The 27,351-nt window shown below is 38.3% G+C and overlaps 1 protein-coding gene across 3 annotated transcripts in view; it reads right to left on the bottom strand.

Moving 5' to 3' along the window:
* The window catches only part of Ift56 (intraflagellar transport 56), a 54,340-nt gene that overhangs the window by 16,172 nt on the left and 10,817 nt on the right, over positions 1-27,351 (bottom strand). For 2 of the 3 annotated variants that reach the window (XM_003475506.5, XM_063250568.1), the window contains 7 exons: positions 27,089-27,234; positions 25,588-25,759; positions 13,735-13,809; positions 8,362-8,464; positions 2,594-2,649; positions 1,879-1,932; positions 6-69 (listed from right to left, as the gene is read on the bottom strand). In XM_003475506.5, the coding sequence (XP_003475554.2) occupies positions 6-69; positions 1,879-1,932; positions 2,594-2,649; positions 8,362-8,464; positions 13,735-13,809; positions 25,588-25,759; positions 27,089-27,234 (670 nt within the window). The remainder of the gene's footprint in view (positions 1-5; positions 70-1,878; positions 1,933-2,593; positions 2,650-8,361; positions 8,465-13,734; positions 13,810-25,587; positions 25,760-27,088; positions 27,235-27,351) is intronic. The other variant, XM_063250567.1, reaches the window with a different exon arrangement.

Here is a 27,351-nt window from a genome sequence, read left to right as displayed (position 1 = left end):
CATACCACATTCACTCGCGGATCCACCCACCAACTGGAAGAACTGCTGGGCAATTTTCATATGATCCCTCTGAAAAAGAAAACGGAGCTGACATAGAGGAAGAGGCCAAAAATATCATGGTTCTACCATGTCAGGATTTAACATGCTTTTTGTTGTAAACCATGTCCCAAACAATACCGTCATTAGAATAAGCCATTAGAAAATGATAACCTGAAATGGAATGAAAAGTTATGAAGGGTCAGACGGAAAAGATGAAAACAAAATCAAATTCACAAATAGTACCCTAAAAATACCCATGTTACATAAATTAATACATTTACTCATTCAACAAATATTTAATGCTTTTCATAGTATATTAGAACTGGTACAGGAGGTAAGGGTACAAGAAGTATTTATTAAACTCATTTATTTATGAAACAAATATTTACTGTCTACCTACTACACAAGACATTGTGGAGTGAACCAGAGATATAAAGATTTATTCCCAGCCTGAACAATTTAGCAACTTAGCTAGACAGCATCTCAAAATAAAAAACAAAAAAGGGCTGGAGTTGTAGCTCAATATTAAAGGTGTAAGTTCAATTCATAAAACCTTAGTATGTCATATTAACATGGGTAAGAGCTTAATGTTAGTGTTGCCGTTTATAAAAAGCTGTCTTAGAGGAGCTGGGGGTGTAGCTCAGTGCTAGGGTTATATACATAGATGCGTAAGGCCTTGGGCTCAATCCCCAGTACCCCCAGTTTCTAAAGAAAAAGAAAAGCTTACCTAGAGGAACAATTTCTCCCATTTTATTCATCCCAAAATTAAAGCTCACAGATGGCAAGATTTTAAAATCTGGAAATTAGACTAAAGCTTTGCAATGATATTTTTGTTTATTAAATATAAGCACTATATAAAAACAGAGATCTTTTAAAACAAAGCATTGATTTTTAGAGTTGAAGGTTTAAGGGTTTTTTCTTTGTTTTTAAACAACAATTTTTTTAAGTGACTGGATTGGGTGATTTTGAGAAGTAAAACTAGAGAAAAGCTTGTTTGCACTTTGATATTCATTTTGGTCTTTTCCATATGTCTATTGCTTTGTAAGCTACCACATTGCCTCAAAAATAAGACCTAACTGCAAAGTAAGCCCTAGGACATGCTCATAATTTAAGCTCTACCCCCAAGATTAGTCCCAGTCAAGATCACCAGCCAGATGGATGCGTTTAGTACATCTGCTACAACATACAACAAACATACTTAATTATAAAATATTAATATATAATTAAATATAAGTGTTGTTGACATTAATACTTAAATAATGGTAATATAAATTACAATTAAGTTTTTGTAAGTATCCAAGCAGGCACCTTGGGATAAGAGGTAAAAGCCTATGTAAAGGATGAACTCAAGACTTAAACCAAATGACCAGTTGGCACACAGACACTGCACGAATAACGACCATGCACACTTGATAACAGAGGGTTGTAGTTGTGTCTAACATGAATCCCTTCATCATTCAGCATGTCGTGTGCTGTAACAATGTGCTATGAGCAGGTTACCTGGACAAGGCATGCTTCTTTAAGGACAGGTCTGTTGCTGAATATGAGATTGGGGCTACTGGTTCTATAGGGAACGGAGTAACAAGAAATTAGGGTTTGGAGAGTTATGATGATGTTCCAGAGGGTGAGACGACTGTATTCAAGCAGATGTGGATTTTTGTACCTGAGTAAGTAAAGTTTTCTATACATGAGCAAATGTAAATTGTTGTACTTTCGTAAAAAAGACAGTCCCTGAAAATACAATACAATCTATTATGTCTTTTGGAGCAAAACTTAGTATAGGACCCAGTTTGACTTTCGGGGAAACATGATATAGAACAGCAGTGATTTCGTACTCACCGAACCCATTTCCTGGCCGAGGGCTGCGTTGACCACTCCTTTGAGGATGTACTCCTGCAAAGTGCAATACCACTGACGATTAAGGGGATGGAAGCTATCAGACAATTTTGTATTTCATTCCTTGTGTCAACTCCATGCTTCATCTCGACTCACTTTTCTCTGTTCTATGGGTGGCTTTAATGAATCAGGAGACTTTCATTTTATTTCTAGCAGGCAAATGGCCGTAGAACAGAATTTACCATATTCATAAACTCTCAAGAGATGATGAAGGTTTTAATACACTTGAGAAACATACTTGCTCAGATGCCTCACTTTCATCCAGTCAGTCACTGAACAATGCCTGCCAGGTACTTAGGTCCAGTGTCAGACACACAACAACACTGGCCCACCTGGTGCAAGAGTGAACACTCTAATGGGTGGGAAGGATAAGTTACTGGCAAGTATACTGGTGAGAGAAATATATACACCTGGTCATTTTTATCAGAATTCTAGATTTTAATACTCTCCAACCTTAATCCTCTGGAAGAACCAATTGTGCATGAGGGAATCTCAGCGCTTCAGAGCCCCGAGGAGTCAGTCACACAGAACCTGCCTAGCTCAATGCAGGTAGCCTCTCCTGAGATCCTACAAGCAGGACCCTCCTCTAACTGGGCTGCCTTTGAGCTAACAGCTGAATGCCCGCTTCCCACTGTACTTGTCTAACATTTTCAGTTACCTGAGGAGTAGTAGGTTCCAGATCTTTAATTAAGTTATAAGCTTCCTGTACATCATCTGAAACAAGAACTAAGTTATAGTAGTCTGTATTTCAGCAAAGCCTTCTGAAATACTCCCCCAAAAGATCCCTCACTATTCAAGTAGTCACAGAAAATAGGATTGTGGTTGTAGTTCAGGGGTAAAGATCTTTATGTAGCATGTGCAAAGTCATGGGTTTCATCCCCAGTACTGACACACACACACACACACACACACACACCAACCACAGAAACATAATCTGTTTTATCTGTCCTCTAAGTATGCATCAAGTTTAATGTTGTAGAGTTAAGCTAAAGATCATACAATATCCTTAGAAAATTCAGATAAGTTGTGAAAATATCTAAACAAGCTAAGAATATAGGCTAGATGTAATATGTCAGTGGCATAATATTTAGACAAGAAAAAAAATCATCTAAAAATACCAGACAAATCAAGTAATAGGAGTAAAGTGACATAAAGTCAAGATTTGAACAAACAGTGATGGAAAATTAAAATATCAGCAGTACCTTGAATTATTAGATATGTGATTCATATTTGGATGTTTCTTATAATACATGCTTTTGTCTTAAATTTTACATAATAAAATATTTATAAAATATACAGACTGGTTCTTTAATTCTTATCCAGAAGCAGAATTCTTTTTATTTAGCTATGAAATAAGGCTGTTTGCAAGTTCATGCTCCCATTTCAATAGCTGCACTTTTTGTGCTGAGGAGCAATTGTCTGGCTGGTGTGCTGCATGTATGAAAAGGCCCACACTATTAGTCTGGCAGCCACTGCCCCAAACAGCTCACTCTAGATAAGCTGCTTTCAGCCTGTGGCTAATGATTTTACCTTCTCTTAAAGGCAATAAATATCACATTCTCTTTGAATCATGTGTGACATACAAGCAGAAAGGCAGACAACTAAAACAAATAGAAAAAGGTGATGATTAAAAACAAAAGATAGAGGCCAGGGATACAGCTCAGCAGCATAAGAGCTTGCCTGGCAAACATAAGGTCCTGAGTTCGATTCCTGGTACCACCAAAAAAAAAAAAAAAAGTAAAAATAAAAGATAAGAAAATGATCTGAGAGAAAAAAATGTTGACTTGCTAAGGGGCTGGGTGCAGAGTCTCTGCAGAGAAATCAGATCAGATGCTAGAATATGACAAGATGGAGAGGGCCAGACGAATGGATAACAATTCTTATTAACCAAGGCAGTAACTGAAGGGAAAAATAAAAGTAGGAAGAGGAAGGTTTTTAAAAGCGCAGGTGGAAAGCTGAAGCCTGGTGAGCTCAATGAAACCCCTTCCACGCTGTACTAGGCGTGCCCGGAGGATCCAAGGTCATGCTGAGCCTGTGGCTGCTGATAACCGGAGTCGGTGAATCCTGGGCCCTTAATGGGAGGACACAGTGTAGTGAGCAGTGGATCCAAGGAGAAGAGCTATTTTGGCTCTCAGTGACTGCTAGAAATTGGGACCTGGGACCCCATGAAGCAGGCAGAGCCACTTGGCTGTGCCAGAGGAGACTGCAAGAAGCTCCTGGGCTCTGAAGCCAGACACCATGCAGTTTTCTGACCCATCCACACTGTGCTGGGAACACAGTTAAGACACGCAGCGCAGTGTGCAGTGGACCCAAGAGGAAGATCTGCATTGATTCCCGGTGAGTGCCAGGGACTGGGTCCCACGGCTGCTGTCACTGGGTGGAGGACATCTTGGAGTTGGGCAGAGCCCGATGCTGCAGTTGACATCAGTCAGTTGCCCCTGGTGCAGAGAGAACTGACAGGGTCTGCTGGGGCTGAGCTACGCCTCTGGTTGGGACCCAATAAGCAGGTACAAAATTATCGCGACTCTGTGACGTCTACGAGGTACACCTAACTTGCAGATTGTCTGGCTCAGAGGCTCGAGGCTAGCCTGCGTTGTCCCTACATCCCTGTGTGTACACAGATAACAGCAAATTGGGGAGGGCAGCAAAAACTCTAGTCAGCACGCTTCGGGAAGACCCTAAGCAATATGGAGAGGGCCGGAGACACCCAGGACACACCAGTCTGAAAGAAACCAGAAACATGACAAGAGATAGAAATAAAAAAAATCTCCAGCTGTTAAACCTGGGAAAAAAGCCCAGGAGAAGTAAATACAGAAGAGAACCAGTGCAGAAACCACCCAATACTAGACACAGCATTAGCCGAAATAAAGAAATATCTTCATGACCTCATAGATGAATTTAAAACTATACTTCTGATCCAAGTGAGGCAAGATATAAAAAGATTAATTAAAGAAATGATAAGCCCCTCCCAAGAGAACACAGATGGAAGAACGGAAGAAATCAGAAAAGAAAGAGAAACCTCTGATGAAGAATTTAAACATAATCTAGAATACATGAAACAGATCCAAAGAGATTACCAGGAAACTAAAAACTCCATTGAAAACTGGTAAAATGCCTTGACAGAAACTCAAGTTAGCCTTTTGAAACTTGAAGAGAGATTTATGATATATGATCACTGAAATAAAAGACCTCTTAGAAATAATGAGGAGCCAGAAAGAAACAATTCAAAGGCTAGAAGATGACAAAAGGATACATAACTTAAGAATAAAGCATGTGAGTGAGGAAGCAGGAGTAACCAAAAATGAAATATAAAGAATATTCACAGATATATTAAAGGAAAACTTCCCAAGCATAGGAAAAAGAAATGATATCCAGATAAATGAAGCATTCAGAACTCCAGCCATCTACAACCAAAACAGATCTACACCCAGACATATAATAATCAAGATTCCAGAAATCCACCAAAAGAACAGAATACTAAAAGCAGCCAGGGAAAAGAAGCAGATTACCTACAATGGAAAAATTATCAAAATAGCAACAGATTTATCAACACAAACTCTCAAATTGAGAAGGGAATGGGAGGAAATATTCCAAGCCCTGAAAGAAAATAATTTGCAACCAAGACTGTTGTACCCAGAAAAACTCTCTCTCAAAATTAATGGAGAAATAAGATGTTTCCAAGACAAGGAGGAACTGTGGGAGTTCATGGCCACCAACCCAACCCTACAGAGAGTGCAGAAGGACATTCCAGAGAGAGAGAGAGAGGAAGGGATACCAGGATTCCAGCAACAGTGGCAGAGAGGCCTCAATGAATGGGGCAGACAGTGGAATGAGAGAGTAAGGTGGACAAATTATAGCAGTAAAGTGGAATAGCAGACATGAGGCAGAGACGGTAAGCTATAATCTTTAATACAGATAGGCTTGATACACTAAAATTAAAAAAAACAGGCAGAGTAGATTAGGAGGCAGGCTCTATCGAGATGCTCTGAATGGGAAATAAACTGAACCCAAAGGAGGGTTAATAAACTGAAAGTCAAAGATGAGAAAACGGGGCTGGGGATTTAGCTCAGTGGCATAAGAGCCTGCCTTGCAAGCAGGCAGTCGTGAGTTCGATCCCCGGTACCAATAAAAAGGAAAAAGACAAAAACAAAGATGAGAAAGCAAAGCTATATGTGACAGGAAACCAGAGAGAAATAGGGACAACTCATCCAGCAGCCGCAGATAAACTGGAAAGCTATGATACTTTTGGGCAGTGTTGAACTACACAGCTGGAAGGAAGGCGAACCCTATGACTTTAGTGAGTAAAGGAGTACAGCTCAAGATCAAGCTCAGGGGTAGAAAGGTTCAGCAACACTCAGATAGACAACAGGCTGGCCCCCTATTCTAAAAACTAAAGGGGCTAGTGAGACCTAAAACATACAAAGCATCCTGAGAAGGGGAAAGGTGAAAAATAGCCTAAAAAAGGAAGGCAGAGGACATTGTTAATAGTTTATCAGGATTTAAAAGTCACAGTAGTCTTATCGCTCTGTTTAGTTTGATTATATTTTGTTCCGGTCTGTCCACTCATATCAGATTTGAGGGCACAGACATCTAACCCAAAAATAGCAGGTTATACCATGGTAACTATTCTTAATTTCCTATTAACTTAATTTGAAACCCTGTATTACTTACATTGTCTTACTATGACTGATCTTATTTGAATCTGGTTTGTTAGACCGTGGTTTTGCCTTGGCTGATTTTATTCAAATTTGGTATGCTTAATAGTATCAAGTCTAAAAGTAGGCAACTACTCTGAAGATGACAAGATGTAAAAGATATCCATACTGGTTTTGATTATTAACTGCTCTTAAGTCCTACAATGCTTTCAAAGTTGTGTTTTTATAAAAATAGCTATGTAATACTATGCTTAACTATATTAAGCCTGATGATGTGGACAAATCTATTGAAAATAACAAGAGAAAGCTTAGTAACTATGGTAGATCACCTAATATTGTGGTCTTATGTGTCTTTTTCATTGCATGCTTTTCTAGGAATTTTTTTTGTTGTCTTGTTATGCTCTGTTTTTCCCCATAATACAGAGAGATAGATATACATGTAGAAATTCACACATGGGAAGAATTTTTTAAACTATTTACGGGAACAGATGATATAATGCAAGATGTAATGAACAGATACCCTGAAGAAGAGGAGACACTACGAAACCCAATGCTAATTCTGTAACATTATGACATAAAATCTAGCAATACTATTATTCACTGTTCAGAGTGATATTAGTCTAGTCTCTTAAGTTCAATTTCAACATACAAAAAGATAAGGACAGCTACTATGAAGAGAAAGAGAGACATTATGGTAGTCATTATTGAGTTCCCCAATGTCAGATCTTGAAGACCTAAAAAGCCTTCATCATCCTATAATGATTTCTTAGTTCTATAATATGCAGTATGTATTCAATGTGTGCGAAGATGGGGACAATTATTTGGAAGAAAACTAGAGACAATGAGATATAGTTAAGATCTCCAGTGGACTTGCTTTGAAATCTGTTTAACAATTAAACAATATAAATTGTTTCTTTTTGAACTGTTTTGTTCTGTTTTGATATGTTTAATCTTACCCTATTTAAAATAAAAAACAAGTGTGTAGGACTGATAACCATATTACTAAGTTTTTGTTGGATCATTGAGCAGAACTGTTGGCAGTGTCACTATTTGAATGTCACTTTGTATGCTCTAATTTTGTAACCAGAACAACTATTTCTAAGATGACAATATGTAACTTATCAACTAGTGATTTCTTACTGTTTATTTTTCTGTAATTTTGTATTATTTCTACCCTTTTTTCCCCCCTTCAGTTTCATTCTCTTTAAATAATAAAAAAAAAAATTGGAAAAGAAAGTGATCTGGGTATGTTGCTATTCCCAGCATTTAGGAGCCTGAGGCAGGAGATTCACCATGAGCTCAAGGCCTGCCTGCACTACATAGTGAGTTTAAGGACAGTCTAAACCACAGACCTGGTCTCAAAAACCACACACACACATGCATGCACGCACAAATGCACACATACACAAAACATGGGTGTACATTATATATAAGGAGAAGCAAGAAAAATGAAGAAGAAACACAAAGGGAAGAAAACAATGGAAAAATCAAAAAGGAATGGGCAGAAAGCAAAGGACAGAGGAAAAAAGAAAAACGGAAAAGGTAGGTAGTAACATAAGAGGAAAGAAGATAAAGATAAAAGGCACAACACGTAATCACCAAGGAGCCTATTGTCCTATGAGAACCTGTGGAAAATACATCTTTGTAAATATAATGGAATTTAAAAGTTAAGCAAGTTTTTCAATCAGATTTCAATCATCCTATAATGATTTATCAGATTAAAGATCCCCAAATATGCCATTATAATAGGACCAAGACAGTGGCTTCTCACCCTGACGTAGGTAGTAAATCACCAAGTTCAGCCTCGCTTCTGGAATGACATCCACCAGGGGAGGTAAAACCTGCAGAGCCCCTTCACCCCCTCGGAAGACAACCTAAGACAGAGAAGTTACGTTATTGCCACAGTAGGTGTGTACACTTTATTAGTGGAAATGCTTGGAGGGCTACCACGTATAACTGGGTTCATGACACCAAACTAAAATGGCTCTGGGAATCAGCTGGGCTCCATCTCTAGACATTTTTTTTTTTTTATTGTTATGACAGGGTCTCTAGAAGTTGCTCAGATTGGCCTTGAACTTGTGATCCTCACAAGTAGCTGGAATTACAAGCCTGTGACACTCCATCTAGCACACTGCTTCCTTTAGCTCTGGATTTCCTCATTCATCTGTTTATGTTATACCCACCAAAATATGGTTGTCATCCAGTTATTTTTAACATGGTAGTCATCCAGTTATTTTTAAAGGGTGAATATATTTTTGATATTCTTCATGTATACAAGATCTCACTGAAAGAAAACTTGTGTAAATTACAGTAAGTACAAGAAACAATAAAAACTGAGTGTGGTGGTGCACACCTATAATTTGGGAGGCTGAGGCAGGAGGACTGCTGTGAGTTCAAGGCCAGCCTGGCTTATATAGTGAGGTCCTGCCTCAAAACAACTAAAAAAAAAAAAAAAAAAAAAAGACCCAAGGAAAGAAATAGAACAATGGTATAATTCTTATTGCAAACATTTCCTTTTCTCGTCATAAGAACTGTAGAGAACTTTATTATTAATATCATTACTATTATTTTGTTAAGTATTGAAACCAAGGCCTTGTGCATGCTAGGCATATGCTGTACCTCTTAGCCATATCCCTAGCTCAGAAAAACTCTTAAAGTATCCAACAATGAATAAAATTCTTCTCTATACCGACATCAAAAGCTCCATAAGGATTCTGTTCTCAGCACTACAGAACAAAGCAAAAATCCTCTGCAATGCAATGCGCACAGCCTTTCTGAGCCTGCTTCCTCTTTATCTGTGGCATTAGACTACTTACGAGGATTAAGTGAGTTAGAGTGGGCTCCGTGTGGGGCACACAGTGGGTAATATTTGACTTTGTTAATTTGGTGAACACCTGTTAGCATCTACGCTATGCCTGCTACTCTAATGAGCACTGGGCTTCTCTGTCGCCACACAGACAGTGCAAGTGCAGAGAGACCTTCAAAAAATAAACATATGTGGTCAGGTGATAATACATGCTACAAAGAAAACCCAAAATCCATAAAAGGACAATTGGATTTTTTTCTTTTTCTGTTTTTTTGAGACAGGGTCTAAGGAGTTCAGGCTGGCATTAAACTCATTATGTAGTCCAGGTTGGCCTCAAACTCAGTGATCTTCCTGCCTCGGCCTCCCAAGTTCTGGATTACAGGTGTGTGCCATCATGCCTGGCTAGACAAATTGGTTTTGCATGCTATATTTCTAGGGCCCAGGAAGGTATCTGGCACACAGTAGATTTTCACAAACAAATACATGGAAATCAAGGCCAGCAGGCCTGAGCCGCATAGTCTTTTCTTTCTACCTCAGATTATCTATTTGGATCATATTTTTTGGTTTCTGTTTGCCACACCCCCTTCTTTTGCCAAAGTTAATTCCTTCCATCTCCTTCATCCCAGGACTTCTGACTCCGTCTGGACTTTGTCTCTCCATCAGTCGCTGCATCTTTCATCTTCTGAAGCACCAGTCCTACTTCTCAACTCTGAATACACACAAGAGTTTGTGTTCTCTCAGAAAATCTTGCCCCTGACCCCCTAGCCCCTCTCGATAGTGCGCTCACTTTTTCTCCTTGGTTTCAAAGCTACACTTCAAAAGTAGGTGGCTCACTGCTTCTAACTTCTTCCCATCCTCTCACTCCTTAACCTCCCAAGAAATTGGCCTTGGCTGTCAGTGTATGAGTCAGTTTACTATCACAAGCCACAAATCAGTCTTTGTGACCAAATTCAAAGGACTTTTCTCTCTTCTTGCAGTTCTGAGACTGTTGTCTACAACAATAACACCAACATTTACTAAATGAATCGCTAATCCAAAAATCCAAAGTGCTCCAAAATCTGAAAGTTTTTCAGTGCTGCAAATTCCTCACATGATTTCATGTGGCAGACTGCAGTTTAAACACAAGCTCACTAGAAACAGGTAAAATACTTGCAGACCATATATATGTATGCGGTACATAGGAAACACAAGTTAATTTCATGTTTAGACTTGGGGCTTTCCCCAGGATATCTCATTAGGCAAATACAAACATTTCAATACCTGAAATATTTCTAGCCCTAAGCATTTCAGATAAAGAGTACTCAATTTCTATTTGCTAGGCACCTTACACAATCTGAATTCCCAAAACGACAGAGGCCAGGAGTTTGCGTATCTATAATCTCAGCACTCGGGGAAACTGAGACAGAAGGATCACAGGCTTGATCAGAGCCTGGGTAACTTAGTGAGACCCTGCCTAAAATAATAATAATAATAATAAATTTAAAAGGGCTGGTGATACAGTTCAGTATGAAAATCCTGGGCTCAATCTTTAGTATAAAAAACAAACAAAAAACAAAAAAGAAGGGGATTTTAATTTTCCTTATTCTTCAACATGGGAACACTGATACTCAGCAGTGTTAGTGATCTTGACATTATAGAGCTAGTCCATGATAATGTGAATTTGACCTCAACTCTGACTTCAAAAGTTTATTTTGTGTGTGTGGTACTGGGGATTGCATCCTGGGCCTTCACACTGAGCCATGACTCTAGCCTTTAAAAAATTTTTCTTTAAATTTTGAGATAGGTGCTGAATTGCCCAGGGTAGGCCCAAACCTGTGATTTCCTGCCTCAGCCTTCCAGAGTGCTGGGATCACAGGCATGTGCCATCACTCCTGGCTCAAAATTTGATATTCTTAACGACCACTTACACAACGTCAGACTCTTACTTTTCTCTTTCATCCCTTCTCCAAAGCTGATACTCATTAACTATTTGATATGCTTCTTCAGCCCTGTACACACACACACACACAGAGTTTCTTTACCTTGAGCTGTACATTACATACACCTAGGAAGCTTTTTTTTTTTTAATCGGTACCAGGGATTGAACTCATAACTGCATGCTTGCAAGGCAGATTCTTATGCCGCTGAGCTAAATCCCCAGCCCTACACCTAGGAAGCTTTTAAGGAAAGGTCCTGGAAGACCAGGTGAGGCTGTGTGCACCTATAGTCCCAGCTACACAGGAGGCTGAGGAAGGAGGGTCACCTGAGCCCAAGAGTTCAAGGACAGCCTGGGAGAAACAGGAAAACCTTGCTGCTCCCCCTCATTATAAAAAAAAAAAAAAAAATATATATATATATATATATATACATATGCATGGGAGTGGAGTCCATGTTAGCTTCACAGAGCCTCACAGGTGATGAAAATGTGCAGCTCTAACACCATCACATCATCTAAGCACCTCCAATTGTCTGCCCTTTCTTCTCTCCTTTGCTTATTTTCCTTCCTCCAGCCACCTGAACATAGACACTTTTTTGGAACTATAGTTTTCACTGTTTTAATTCTTTCTTCAATATTTATTAGAAATTCAGCAGTTTCAATCTTCCATATTTACTTGCTGTGCCTCCTAAGACAACTCCTTGACCTGTGTTCAAATTGATCTCTATTCTGGCTTACACTCCTAACATACTGTTACGGGTTAAGAACTGGTGGTCAACTTAACGCCAGCTGGATTACATCACCATGGCATTGAGTGAAGATGCTCCACCTGAGGAAAGTTGCCAGGATAAATAGGTGGAGAAGAAAGGAGGTGTTGGAGGGTTGAGGCATTAAGGAGGCACTGTGGGTTCTCCTACGAGTTGCTGTCTGAGCTTTTGGTTCTCTTGGAGAAGCTCTGGTCTTCACATCGAGCATTGCTTCCTGGCTCCGGCGGGGAATACATGTGCTGCTTGGTCTCCAAGATGAACTCCTCACGCTGCTTCCTGGCACATACCCGACTGTGCTTGTTGTCAGAGGAGCTCGGGGCCTCTGTGTCGCTGAGGACGGCTGTGGTGCCTTTCAGGATAGCTCTGGTCCTTGTTGTGAGTGTGTGACTTCTCAGCTCTAGTGTAGAACCCTCATCCCACTAGCACAGCTCCTTCATCCTGCTGGCATAGACTTTCTGGCTTCCACTGCTGACCCTTGGGTCTTCCCGGCACGGATCCATAAAAGAGACTGGTGTGAGTCCTTCTTGTGGGCTCTGGACCTCCAGTTGGACTCACGGGAGGCACTGTCCTGAGTTCTGGGTTTTTATTTGCACTCATGTGGGACATTGCCGTGGGGTTTAGGCTCTTGACTAAATAATCTATGTCTTTGGTGTTGCGGATAGATTTCTTGCATTTTCCTGTGTTAACTCCCGGTGACCATTATAAAAATATTATAAACTCCATGTCCTAATCCTAATTGTTCTCTGTGTACAACCCCCGAGTACAATACATATCATTCTCCATAAAACACTCCAGCCTTGATTTAGAAACCAGATTAAAAATAAAAAGGTTACAAGCCGGAGCCCATCATAGAAACTATCCAAATAGAACTTCATCAAGGATGGAGGCTCAACATGGAGAAGGGACCAATCAACATGATATAAGGCCAAGAAACAACTCCTAGAGTTTAAGACTTAAGATTCTAAGATACAATGAAAGAGGAAGGGGAGGGAGGGTCTACAGCAGTCATGGTTTCCACTTGGGGTACTGGCAGGCGTGGTGCTAAAGAAACAGGAGCAAAAGGTACAGTTACTGTCACCGTGCTAGCTGGGAAAGCTGCATCAGCAATGGAGACGATGTGCCCAAGAATCCTGAGTGCAAAGCAGCTTCTCTACACCTCCCTGCATTACCTGCTGAGTCAGACACCACCTGGCCTTCAAGCCAGCAGCTGCCATCACTGTGTCTACACACCTAACCCATCCCTCTCTCTCCTCTCCACTCCTTAGTGTGTCTGCTGCTCGGTAAAATCAGCCTGCACACGAGTCTTCACACATTCTAGCTCCATATCCTAGACTAAAATGAGGCCTCTAAATTTTGGCCACCTTTGAAAGGCCAAAAACTACCCCTTACTATTCTAACTCATAGGATATTTTCCTTTGTCCTTGCTATATACACTGTCTTGTGTATCTTCCCAAATGTGATATCCATGCCTCCAGTAAGGTCTTTCCTAAGGAAAGGGATGACACATTAAATCCATTTCCTGTCCTGCACTATCAGGAGGTGTCCCTTGGAATGGGAGATCTGCTGGGGCATCTCCTACTCATTTTCCCAATCTCAGTGTTGTGTACCAAAGCGGAGAAGGACTAAAGTCAAGCAAGCCAGGAAAACGTTATTCACCAGATTGTGCCTGATGAGTTCTTTAGCAAATTCAAAGGAGGAAGGAGCGTTGTCCATTAAGCTTTTGAGTTCTGCCTGGAACACAAAGAGGAGACACTTATGAAAATAACAGGCAAATAGTTTTTATAACAAACATTTATACAATGATTTGTAGCTTAAAAAGAATTTAATGTGCTGTTTATTTGATCCTCATGACTTCACAGGTAAACAGTAAGACTTCTGAAGCTAAGCATCTTGAGCCAGAGTCTCACTATATAGTTGAAGCTTGTCTTCAACTCATTATGTAGCCCCAGCTGGCCTTGAACTTGCAGTGATCCTTCTGCCTCAGCCTCCCAAGTGCTCAGAGTACAGGTGGGTGCCACCAAAGCTAAGTGTCTTGAGTTTTATATGGTATTAAGCTTTAAGTCCGAAAACTACTGGACTCAAGTTTGAAGACTCCTAAACTAATCTTTGAGTGAGAAGGTGGTAAAGGAGCAATACATGGCTTCCGGCTTATGTGGGTCATACTGAATGAAGAAGAACTTTCATGGGTCCCACATAAAATACATAATGAATGCATACAAGCAAAAAACTTCCTTTAAAATACTTTAATTATAACATTGAAAAGAGGGTAACAGGAACTAGTGGGATACTGATGTTTGTGTGAAATTAATGTATCAATGCCTGGTTCAATGGGAGTGGTTATGATTTAGTGAGTTCTCAATTATTTTTTATCTGATTTTATACTTTGTGTGGTTCATACATGAAAACATTTGCTCACAAATGTACATTCTGCCAAAAATCAGTAACGAGAATAGGGTGTGAATGTGAAGCAAAGGATATTTTTCTCTGGGAAGAGTGGTCTTATAAAAGTCTAGTTAAGAGACTTTTTCATTTTCCTTTGAGCTCAGGCCTTGTTGCAACTCTATACATTCTAAAAAACTAATGAATAAGTAACCATTTATTTTTTCAGAATTAGCAATCTTGTGAATATAATTACAAATCATGAGGAAAACTATGATACATTTTTCCTTTCTTGCAGCTGCAAAAAAACTATTTTAGTTTATTAAATCATTATACAAAATCAAAGAAGCCCTAGTTTAATAATTATGCCAGAAAACTTACATGCCTGCTTACCAACAATCAACATTTGTCCCTGTGCAGATAGGCAGGCTGAAACACCATGGGGTCAGTGCTGCATTTCCCTCCCAGCCCCGCAAGCCATGCAACATCTCATCTCTGAGGCTCAGTCACGTGACTGTGTGTGGTTGGGACAACTGCTCAGCCACACCAAATGGATGAAGTTGGGCTTTCCACACTGCATACAGATACTTATTTAAACATCTATCGAAGACCTAAACCTAATAGCCAAAATTATACAAGTCTAACAGAAAAAATGAGACCAAATCTTTGCGACTTGGATTTCTTTGCGACTTAAGATATGGCACTAAAAGCATAAGCAACAAAAGAAAAAAATAAATTTGACTTCATCAAGATTTAAAACTTTTGTTCTTCAAAGAACACTATTTAGAAAATGAGGGAGGCCAGGAGTGGTGGCACACTCCTGTAATCCCAGCACTCAGTAGGCTGAGGCAAGAGGATTGCTGCAAATTTAAGGCTAGCCTGGGCTACACAGTGAATTCAAGGTCAGCCTGAACTACATAGCAAAACCCTATGTCATAAAACAATAAAACAAACAAAACACCCCAAAATGCAGGAGTGTTAAAAATAAGCAAGAATGGTTATGCGGCTATTCTATTTTCAGACAAATTGGGCTTCAAGCCAAAATTGATCAGAAAAGGCAAACAAAGAGTCACTGCATATTGATTAAGGTACTAATAGTACAGAAAGAGATAACAATTATGAATTATATGTACCAAAACACCAGCAAACTCAACTTGATAAAACAAATATTAATTTACATTGGAAGGCAGATAAACTTCAACACAATAATAGTTGGGAACCTCAATACCCCTAATCACAAATAAATCAACTAGAAAAATCATCAACTAGAAATAAATCACCAAAGAAGCATCTGAGCTTAACTAAACTTTCAAACAAATGGACTTAGTGTTATCTACAGAATATTCTACCCAACAACATAATACATATTTTCTTAGCAGTATATAAAACTTTCTCTAAAATAGATCACATACTACTCCATTAAAAAGGCATAAGGAGATATAAAGGAATTGAAACTATCCTATGGATATGATCAAGCCATGGTGTAATGAAACTAGAAGCAAATGAGAAGCCACTGAAATTATGCAAACACATGAAAATTAATAATATACTCTTGGGTAATCAATGAATCACAACAGAAAAAAGTCAAGGAAAAAAATTAGACAGCTTCTAGAATCAAACACCAGTAATACCAGTACCACATACCAGAAACTACAGGATACAATTAAAATAATCCTAATAGGAAAATTTGTAGTTGCAAATATACAAATCAGAAAAATGGGGTGGGCCCAAATAACCTAATGATACATCTCAAGGTACCAGAAAAACAAGAACAATATAAATCCAAAGCTAGTACAGGAAAGGAAATTATAAAGATCACAGCAGAAATTAATAAAATTGCTGGTGGAGGACAGCTGGGATTTGGGCAGAGCCCTGTGCCGCAGTGACATTAGTCAGCTGCTCCTGGCGCAGAGAAAACTGGCAGGATCTGCTGGGGCTGAACCACGCCTCTGGTTGGGACCCAATAAGAAGATACAAAATAGTCCCAACTCTGTGACATCCACAAGGTACAGCCTAACTTGTGGATTGACTGGCACAGAGGCTGCAGGCTAGCCTGCACTGTCCCTGCATCCTTGCCTACCTCAGATAATAGCAAATTGGGGAGGGCAGCAAAAACTCTAGTCAATATGCTTCGGAGGGGCCCTAGGCAATACGGAGAGGGCCAGAGACCCCCATGACACTCCAGTCTGAAAGAAACCAGAAACATGACAAGAGATAGAAATAAAAAAAATCTCCAGCTGCCCAACATGAGAAAATAAGCCCAGGAGAAGTAAACACAAAAGAGAACAAGCACAGTAACCATCCAATACTAGATACAGCATCAGCCGAAATAAAGAAATACCTTCATGACCTCATAGACGAATTTAAAACTGTACTTCTGATCCAAGTGAGGCAAGATATAAAAAGATTAATTAAAGAAATGATAAGCCCCTCCCAAGAGAACACAGATGGAAAAATGGAGGAAATCAGAAAAGAAAGAGAAACTTCTGAAGAAGAATTTAAACATAATTAGAATACATGAAACAGATCCAAAGAGATTACCAGGAAACTAAAAACCCATTGAACACTGGCAAAATGCCTTGACAGAAACTCAAGTTAGCCTTTTGAAACTTGAAGAGAGATTTATGATATATGATCATGAAAGAAAAGACCTCTTAAAAATAATTAGGAGCCAGAAAGAAACAATTCAAAGGCTAGAAGATGACAAAAGGATACATAACTTAAGAATAAAGCATGTGAGCAAGGAAGCAGAAGTAACCAAAAATGAAATACAAAGAATATTCACAAATATATTAAAGGAAAACTTTCCAAGCATAGGAAAAAGAAATGATATCCAGATAAATCAGGCATACAGAACTCCAGCTACCTACAACCAAAACAGATCTACACCCAGACATATAATAATCAAGATTTCAGAAATCCACTAAAAGAACAGAATACTAAAAGCAGCCAGGGAAAAGAAGTAGATAACCTATAATGGGAAAATTATCAAAATAACAACAGACTTATCAACACAAACTCTCAAATCGAGAAGGGAATGGGAGGAAATATTCCAAGCCCTGAAAGAAAATAATTTGCAATCAAGACTGATCTACCCAGAAAAACTCTCTCTCAAAATTAATGGAGAAATAAGATGTTTCCAAGACAAGGAGGAACTGTGGGAGTTCATGGCCACCAACCCAACCCTACAGAGAGTGCAGAAGGACATTCCAGAGAGAGAGAGAGAGGAAGGGATACCAGGATTCCAGCAACAGTGGCAGGGAGGCCTCAATGAATGGGGCAGACAATGGAATGAGGGAGTAAGGTGGACAAATTATAGCAGTAAAGTGGAGTAGCAGACATGAGGCAGAGACGGTAAGCTATAATCGTTAGTATAGATAGCTTTGATACACTATATAAAAAAAGGCAGAGGTCACTGTTAATAGTATATCAGGATTTAAAAGTCACAGTAGTCTTATTGCTCTGTTTAGTTTGAATTTAATTTGTTCCGGTCTGTCCACTCATATCAGATTTTGAGGGCCCAGACATCTGACCCAAAAATACCAGGTTATACCATGGTAACTATCCTTAATTCCTATTAACTTAAACTGAAACCCTGTATTACTAAGTAGTCTTACTATGACTTACTATAGTCTTACTATGACTGATCTTATTTGAATCCCATTCGTTAGACCACGATTTTGCCTTGGCTGATTTTATTTGAATTTGGTATGCTTGATAGTATCAACCCTAAAAGTAGAGGCAACTACTCTGAAGATGACAAGATGTAAAAGATATCCATACCAGTTTTGATTATTAACTGCTCTCAAGTCCTACAATGTTTTCAAAGTTGCACCTTTATAAAAATAAGTATGTAATACTATGCTTAACTATATTAAGCCTGATGATGTGGACAAGTCTATTGAAAATAACAGGAGAAAGCATAGTAACTACGGTAGATCACCTAATATTGTGGTCTTATGTGTCTTTTTCATTGCAAGTTTTTCTAAGAATCTATTTCGTTGTCTTGTTATGATTTGTTTTTCCCTATAATACAGAGAAGATAGATATACATGTAGAAATTCACACATGGGGAGAATTTTTTAAACTATTTACAGCAACAGATTATATAATGCAAGATGTAATGAACAGATACTCTGAAGAAGAGACACTACGAAACCCAATGCTAATTCTGTAGCATTGTGATATAAAATCTAGCAATACTATTATTCACTGTTCAGAGTGATATTAGTCTAGTCTCTTAAGTTCAATTTCAGCATAAGTAAAGATAAGGACACCTACTATGAAGAGAATAAGAGACACTATGGTAGTTATTGTCTTCCCCAATGTCAGATCTTAAAGACCTAAAAAGCCTTCATCATCCTGTAATTATTTGATTAATTCTATAATATGCAGTATGTATTTAATGTGCGTGAAGATGGGGACAACTACTTGGTAAGAAACTAGAGACAATTAGATAAACAGTGAAGATCTCCAGTGGACTTGCTTTGAAATCTGTATTTCTTCAACTTGTTTCTTTTTGAACTGTTTTGTTCTGTTTTGATATGTTTAATCTTACCCTATTTAAGATAAAAAAACAAGTGTGTAGGACTGATAACCATATTACTAAGTTTTTGTTAGATCATTGAGCAGAACTGTTGGCAGTGTCACTATTTGAATGTCACTTTGTTGCTTTAATTTTGTAACTGGAACAACTATTTCTAAGATGACAATATGTAACTTATCAACTGGTGATTTCTTACCATTTATTTTTCTGTAATTCTGTATTATTTCTACCCTTTTTTCTCCATGTATTTTTTGTTTTTTTTTCTCTTTAAATAAAATAAAAAATGAAATTGAGGCTAAACAAAATTAAAGAGTGTCAATGAATTGAGTTCATTCTTTAGAAGAGTAAATAAGATAGACTTTCCAGCAGTTACCAGATGACAAGAAGACCAAGCTAAGGCTAAATGGAATTAGAAAAAAAACAAAGGTAGTACAGTTAGATTTAATAACATATCTACAGAAATCATAGAAGAAAATTTCCCAAATATAAAAGTTTATAATACAATTAAGTAATGCTTATGGAAAACCCCAAAATCCTACCAAAAGACTCGTAGAATTAACAACCTAATTCAGCAAAGCAGAAGGATACAATATCAACCCCCCAAAAATCAACAGTGTTTGGTACATCAATAATAATCTCCCTGAGAGGGAAATCAGGAAAATAATACCATCTACAGTAGGATCAAGAACATTAAATACTTAGCTGGGCATGGTGGTATACCTCTAAAATCCCAGCACTTGGGAGGCTGAGGCAAGAGGATTTTGCAGATTCCAGACCAGCAAGGGCTACCAAGTGAGCTCAAGGTCAACTGAACTGCATAGAGAGACCCTGTCTCAAAAGACAAAAAAGAAAAAAAAAAAAAGGAAAGAAAGAAAATTAAATACTTATGAGTTAGCCTAACCAAAGAAGTAAAAGAGTTCTGCAACAAAAACTACAGGATTCTGAAAAAAGGAGGTCAAACAGGACATCAGAAAATGGAAAGATATCCCATGTTCCTGGATAGTAGAATCAGTATTTTCCACGTGGCCATACTTCCAAAACTGAAGCACAGATTTAACACAAATCCCAATCAAAACACTGATAACATTCTTCAGAGAACTACAGAAAACATTTCTAACATTCATACAGAACACGAAGAGACCTAGAATAGCAAAAGCAATTGTGAGCAGTAAGAACAAAGGAGGAGGCATCATAATCAAAGATTTCCAGTTAGACTACAAAGTTACAGTGACAATAACATCATGGAACTGGCACAAAATCAGACATGTAAGTTAACAGAACGGAATAGCGAAAGCAGGAACATCCCCAGGCACAGCCAGCTATCTGATCTTTGACGAGGACCAGAAGTATACACAGGAGGGAAGAAATCCTCTTTAATAAACATGCTGGGAAAGCTGGCTTTCCACATGTAAAACACTGAATGTAGACTGTTCTCTCTCACCATGCAATAAACTAAAATCAAAATGGATCAAAGATCTAAATGTTAAAACAGAAACAATTGGCTGAAATATAATACAGGTAAAAACTCTTGAAGACAGAGGCATAGGCAAGTGCTTTCTAAACAGAAACCCAATTGCAATACAAATAACATCAAGAGTCAACAAATAAGATTACACTAAAAAATTAATTAGCTTTGGGGGCTGGAGATTTAAAAAAAAAAATTAATTAGCTGGGCATATAGCACAGAGACAGAGAGCCTGACTGGCAAGCCCAAGGTTGAAAGTTCGGTTTCTTGTACAAAAAAAATTAAAAGCCTTCTGCACAGCAAAGTAAACAACCAGCAGAGTGAAGAAACAACCTATGCTTCAGACAGAGGACTGCTATTTAGAACACATAAAGAAATTAAATAATTTAGGTCCTCCCAAATAATAGGCCCAATCAAACAATGGGCAACTGAAATGAAAAGACATTTCTTAGAAGACAATGAGCAAGAAATACATGAGAAATATTGAACTTCTCTGGCCATAACAGAAATGCAAATTAAAACAGCACTGAGATTCCACCTTACCCCAGAAAGAACGGCTATCAAGGAAGCAAATAACAAATGCTGGCAAGGTTGCAGGGAAAAGAAACACTTCTACCTTGCTGCTGTGAATGTCAAGTAGTAACAACAAAATCAGTAGGGAGATTCCTCAAAAAATTAAAACTAGAAACTTCATTTGATCCAGCTGTTTCCTTTCTACAAGTCTTCCCTAAAGAGTTAAAAGATGATAGTATGGTGATAGATGCATCTTCACAATTACAGCAGCTTAACTCCTAATTACTAAGTATTTCAAGTGACTTATATTCCCATCAACAAAGGTGTGGATTAAGAAAATGTGGCATTTATATACAACAGACTGCTACTCTGCCATAAAGAGGGATTAATTTTCGTTATTTGCAGGAAAATGAATGCACTATGAGATCATAATTACATGGAATACATTAGACACACAAGCTAAAATAGCTCATGATTTTTCTCATATGAGGAACTTAAAGTGCACATAAATTTTTTTTCTTTAAAAACTAATTTTTATTAAGACTACTGACAAATAGATCACTTATATATGATTTATAAAAAAGAAATGAAAACGTTTTAGGACACCTTTGTGTTTGAGTGTTTTTTAAAAAATCTATGAACATATATTGAAAACAATAATTTTATATTATTTTTCCATGTCTCCTCTACATGAGTAATTTTCAAGTCACTTATATATGATTTCACTGAACTATCATTATTTTTGCACATTCGACAATAAATGTGAATACTGAATGCTTTCCCACAATGCAAACATAGGCTCGAGGACCAATATGACATCACTCAGTTTAGCAGCTCTGTCTGTTGAACATTTACCAAACATTTCTCACATGCAGTTACACCCCAATGTGAGGGTAATTTTGTTTGTAAAAGAGAAACATTGCAGCAAATACTTTCCACAATGCCTACAAACAGGGTTTCTTCTTTCTGTGTATTATTCCCCTATTCGATGGCATTTTTGTGCACTGACTGAAATCCACCATTGTTCAAAGCAAAGAATTATTACTACAGGGAGTCCTTTCAGGTAGTGACAATTTGTCTGGAAGTGCATATAAATTAATAAACAAAAGATAGATAATAGGAAATAGAGAGATAGGACTTTTGCAAAAGGGAGGAGGACCAAGAAAAAAGGAAGGAATGAGGGGAGACAGAGGTACAGATATCAAAAGACCCAATCCCTATGCATGATGAACTTCTCTACATTGAAGACTATTAGAAACTGCTAAATAATAGGCATGATGATGGGGACATGCACTGAATACATACACATGCATGCATGTATATGTGTACTAAGGTCAAATTTGCACTACATTTTAGAGCTTAAGTCTACAACTCAGTTAGATGTCAGTTTGAGACTTGAATTTGCCATTCGTTATGTTAGTTGTATAGTCTTGGGCAAGTTATTGAAATTTCTTTTAGAGATCCTTGCCCAGCATGGTGACACATACCTGTAATCTCAGCACTGGAAGGCTGAGGCAGGAGGATCACTGTGAATTCGAGGCCCCCTGAACTATATGGTGGATTCAAAGCCAGCGTAGAATACATAGTGAGACCCTCCTGTCTCACAAAACCAACCCCCTCCAAAAATTAGTAATGCAGCCCCACAGATTAACAAAAAAAAAAAAAGATTTAGCCAGGCATGGTGGCTCACTCCTGTAATCCCAGCACTTGGAAGACTGAGATAGGATTGTTGCATATTCGAGACCAAACTGGGCTACAAAGTGAGCTCAAGACCAGCCTGAATTGCATAGAGAGACCCTGTCTCAAAAAGACAAAAAAAAAAAAAAAAGAGTTGATCACTGTACATTATTTCATGCTTACTAAACAGAACCTTACTAGTGTTTATTGGAGACTGAGTAATATAATACAGATTCTATTTTACAGGTTCCTAAAAGAATGCTTGTTTTTAAATGCTTTAATAAGATTATCATACTTAAATACAAACTATATCCTACTACAACCAAAAGAGAAACAAAGTTTCTAGTAACTTTGAAGTACTCATCTATACATGGAGTACACAATCAAATTAATGTGCAAACTGCCCTGAAACAATTTCAAGGAATAAAACAATCCCCTTCAGGAGCTGGGAAGAGCAGTCTGGTGTGCTGACTCAGATGGACATAGATCCACAGAATATTAACCAGGTGTACTGCCCAGACCAGACTATGGACAGCCAGAAGTGAGCAAGTACAATGTAAACATTCAGCAGCCTGGGCCTTCCTCAAAATTAGTAGTCCTCATGGTCACATTAAGACAGAAAGGTGGGAATAGACTTATTTTATTTGTCCTTACTCAAAATGTGGAATACTAAAGGGATCCAATGGCACATCCAGTCCACTATTAACTTCTGGTGCTGAAAATACTATCTTGTTAGGCAGACTTACTGAAATGACTATTATCTTGAGTGTATTTATATAACCTATAAGTACTGAATTACAGTCAACTAATTGAACTGATAGCACTTTTTTGCCATATCTGACACCATTATCTCTGTGAGTCTGAAATGTGAAATGTGAGTCTGAGCAGAGGGCAAGGCACATGTGTTTTCTACCCCATACTCTGCCTCTGCTGCTACTGAACAGGACTGTCCTCAGCACTTTGAATCTCTAGTCAGACTAACATTTGTTTACAGTGCTCCTTGCCATTATATTTTCTCAATAAATTTTGCTTTGACAGAGTTAATTTCCTAGCTTAAAAGTTTCCTTCTCTCCTGCCCTTACACAATGGTAGCATGATACTAACTGGAACTATTTTTTGGGTATGGGTAAGATTTTTTAATTTTGCTGTATGTAAAAATTTACATTTAAATTTGGTGGGTTTTGACATCAACTAAAGTAACAGCCATAAATATACTTTTGAAACATTGCCCCCCTCATAGGGATAATGTTAAAATATCTATTTAGGGGCAAGGATATAGTTCAGAGACACAGTACCTGCTTGGCAAGTGCGAGGTCCTGAGTTCAATTCTCAGTACCAAAAATAAAATAAAATATCTATTTATACCTATACATTTACAGACATAGAACATGTTCTCTATAATTTACATGCTATCTATGTATAGTGTGTATGCATGTAGAGTGTATACGTGTTAACATTGTATTTTATCCAAGACATATTAAACATCTTTTAAAAAAACGATTTTCAGCAAAATTAAATAATCGATATATGTGTTCTCCATGGTGCCTATTAGTTAGCTAAGTATTTATAAGATGTCTTTCATGTTTACCTCTTAGCGTAAACTTAACGGAGAAGCTAGAGCATTCCAAGCAGAGAGAAAGGACATTACAGAGTGACAAGTGTGTGGCTATGGCACCAAGAGAATCTGGCCTACACATCAAATTCAGTGCCTGGACTGGAGAGGGCATGGCACTCCTGAAAGAGCCAAAATAAGAGGTGAGGAACTCCTGGACTGCACAGTAATAAAGGAGAGGAGAGATTGTTAAGAGAAGTTTCTGGGATGTATAAATAATAGGAACTAGGGGATGATTACACGGAGAGGAAGGAGACAGTGACAAGAGATTCTGGATGAGTGATGTGTTTACTGGGTATATATATCGGCATTCAGCCACAGAGCCACCAGCATATTTTAGAGAAAGGACCTGAAGCACTTGGATTAAAACATATTTAAGTTAACAGAAGGATCTGGTTAATTGTTTTATGCCTAGTGTTCCATTTTTGGAAGGGCACATAATAACATTCATGAAATTTTCCCTTTGAATTCTTGTTCCTTGAATTTTTCTAGGTAACATATTAATTTCATGCAAAAATTCTAAAAAATTGCAACCTTTTGCGTAAGTGGGTTAAAAATCATCTACATTGTATAAGATACAAAACAGAAAATTAAAAAGTCAAATTACTTTTAGAATATCTGATAAACAAAAATATTAATGCAGTTAGGTTCTTATAGAATCACAGAGGCAATGACCCAGGGATATTACTTGAGAGCTATGAGAGAGTTATGCAGCCCTTTGTGTGTAAGCTGTGGCTGAGGAGAACTAGGAAAGAAGATATACAGCTCTCCATGCACTCGTGGCAGCCATGCCAGCTGGAGAGAACCAGGAAGGAAGTTACACAGTTCCTCCACCCGATATACCACGGTGGCCCTGTTGGCCAGGGAAAACCAGGAAGGAGCTTCCCGCTCCATAAGCAATGGGCTGATTTGGAAGAACACAGGCTGAGATGCCAGTAACTGAAGTAAAGAAATAACCTGATGTTGGGCTGGGGATTTAGCTCAGCAGCATAAGTGCCTGCCTTGCAAGTGTGTGGTCGTGAGTTCGATCCCCAGTGCGGATAAAAAAGAAAAAAAGAGAGTATAATAACCTGATCCTTGTATTATCTAGTTTACTTTGCAAGCACAAAGCCAGTAGTCTGAGCAACTGAGTTAGTGGTTAACAATATGCAGTATAGTAACTATTACGGATTTCCTACTGTCTTATCACTCTTTTGTTTTATTTCCTTTAAGATTAAAAAAAGAGAGCTACAGGTAATGGAACTTAATAAATGACTTGAAAAGTACAAAGGAATTCATATTGCATTAAGTCAATTAGAAACATGTTTCCATCATTACCTCAGCTGCTTTGCCATTATAAAGACGAAAATGATTACAAGCCTTCAGATTGAGTGCAATGGTACTGTCAGGAATTTGCTGGAGATAAACAGCCAGAACTTCTTGAGACACGTCATAGTAATCCAGCTTGTAGTAACAGAGGGCCACATAGACATTGAGGGCAAGGTACTCCCTATTAGAGGAAAGAATTAAGGGTTAAAAGTTTAAGACAGACTCACAGAAATGTCAAGCTACAAAGCTCAAATAGACAAGACAGAGCAGAAAGGTCAAGAATTTATCTTGTGAGCCACGCATGATGGCGCACACCTGTAATCCCAGCATTTGTGAAGCTGAAGCAGGCAAATCACTGCAGTTTTAGGGCAATGTGGGCTGCACAGTAATTTCAAGGCCACCCTGAACTATGTAGCAAGACCTTGTGTTAAAAAGCAAATAAGCAAACAAAACAACAACAACAAAAGAATGTTTCTTGCGAAAAAAGAAAATACAATCAATGCAAATTAATCTTTTCATATTGTAATATTCAACTGTTTCGATATAAATTAAGTACAGTAAAAGATAACACTTACAGAAGCAAGAGGAAACTTCATACTGAAAAAAATGGGTTGTTAAATCTTTACACAGGGCAGAGACGTGGGAAGAAGGCATGGTGACCAGAAGTAGGGGTGATGGCAGTCTAGTAATGCACGGCAGTGCAGGAAGAAAATGGGCGAGGTGTTTTGTGCTGGGAGAAAGAGGCCAAGTATTGAGTGATAAAGTTAGAATATCAATTGTTCAAAAATGCTTTGATTCCAAGTGTGCCAGAAAGTTACCTACAGTGTAACTAGATCACTGAGGTAGATCTCTCTAGAGCACACATTTTCTTTCTTTTTTTTGTCTTTTTTTGAGACAGGGTCTCTATGCAGTTTGGGCAGGCCTTGAGCTCACTTTGTAGCCCAGGCTGGTCTCGAACTCCCAAGGATCCTCCTGCCTCAGCCTCCCAAGTGCTGAGATTACAGTGGTGAGCCACCACGCCCGGCTTAGAGCACACATTTTCTACAGAAGCAATATTACCCTCACAGGGACAAAAACTGATTCCCGTGGAGTGGTGAGAAAATCATACTGATTTTGTGTGTAAATAGAGATAAACACTTACTGAAAAAACATACATAATATGTTGTTAAATATTTACAGATATATAAGTAGGCAACTGAGAGACTAAAAACACTAAAAAGGCCCTATAGAAGGGTGATAATCAAGAAGGTAGAGAGGGGCTGGGGGTTTAGCTCAGCGGCGTAAGCACCTGCCTTGGCAGTCGTGAGTTCGATCCCCGGTACCGATAAAAAGGAAAAAAGACCAAAAAAAAAAAAAAAAAAAAAAAAAAAAAAGGTAGAGAAGAATATCTACGACTTTCTTAATTCGACCAAGTAGATTTGAATGCAAGGAAATTAGGTTTTCAGTCAAACTGGTTATAAAAGAAACTAAATGTGAAAGAGATTTCGAGTAGTCATAAAAAGCCACAGACCTGTTATCCAGCAGTATTCTCTTATATATATCAATTGCCTCTTGGTAATGAGACCGCATATAGTGGATTGAGGCCAAACTGAGCTGGTCTTCTGTGATGTCCTGAAGATTTTGATGAAAGTTCATCAGTTTTTTCTCATCATTAAACTAAAGTTGTGAGATAAGAAAAGAAATGTAAAGATTCATGTTGGCATAGAGTTAGGAAAATGAATATAAATGGCACAGAGATTTTAGCCTCCCCTAAGAATTAGTGCGAAGGCATCA

The sequence above is a fragment of the Cavia porcellus genome, unplaced genomic scaffold (genome assembly GCF_034190915.1).
Source record: "Cavia porcellus strain 051 isolate PalLab524CR breed Dunkin Hartley unplaced genomic scaffold, mCavPor4.1 scaffold_6, whole genome shotgun sequence".
NCBI classification, from domain to species: domain Eukaryota; kingdom Metazoa; phylum Chordata; class Mammalia; order Rodentia; family Caviidae; genus Cavia; species Cavia porcellus.
This window is presented reverse-complemented; position numbering and strand designations above follow the sequence as displayed.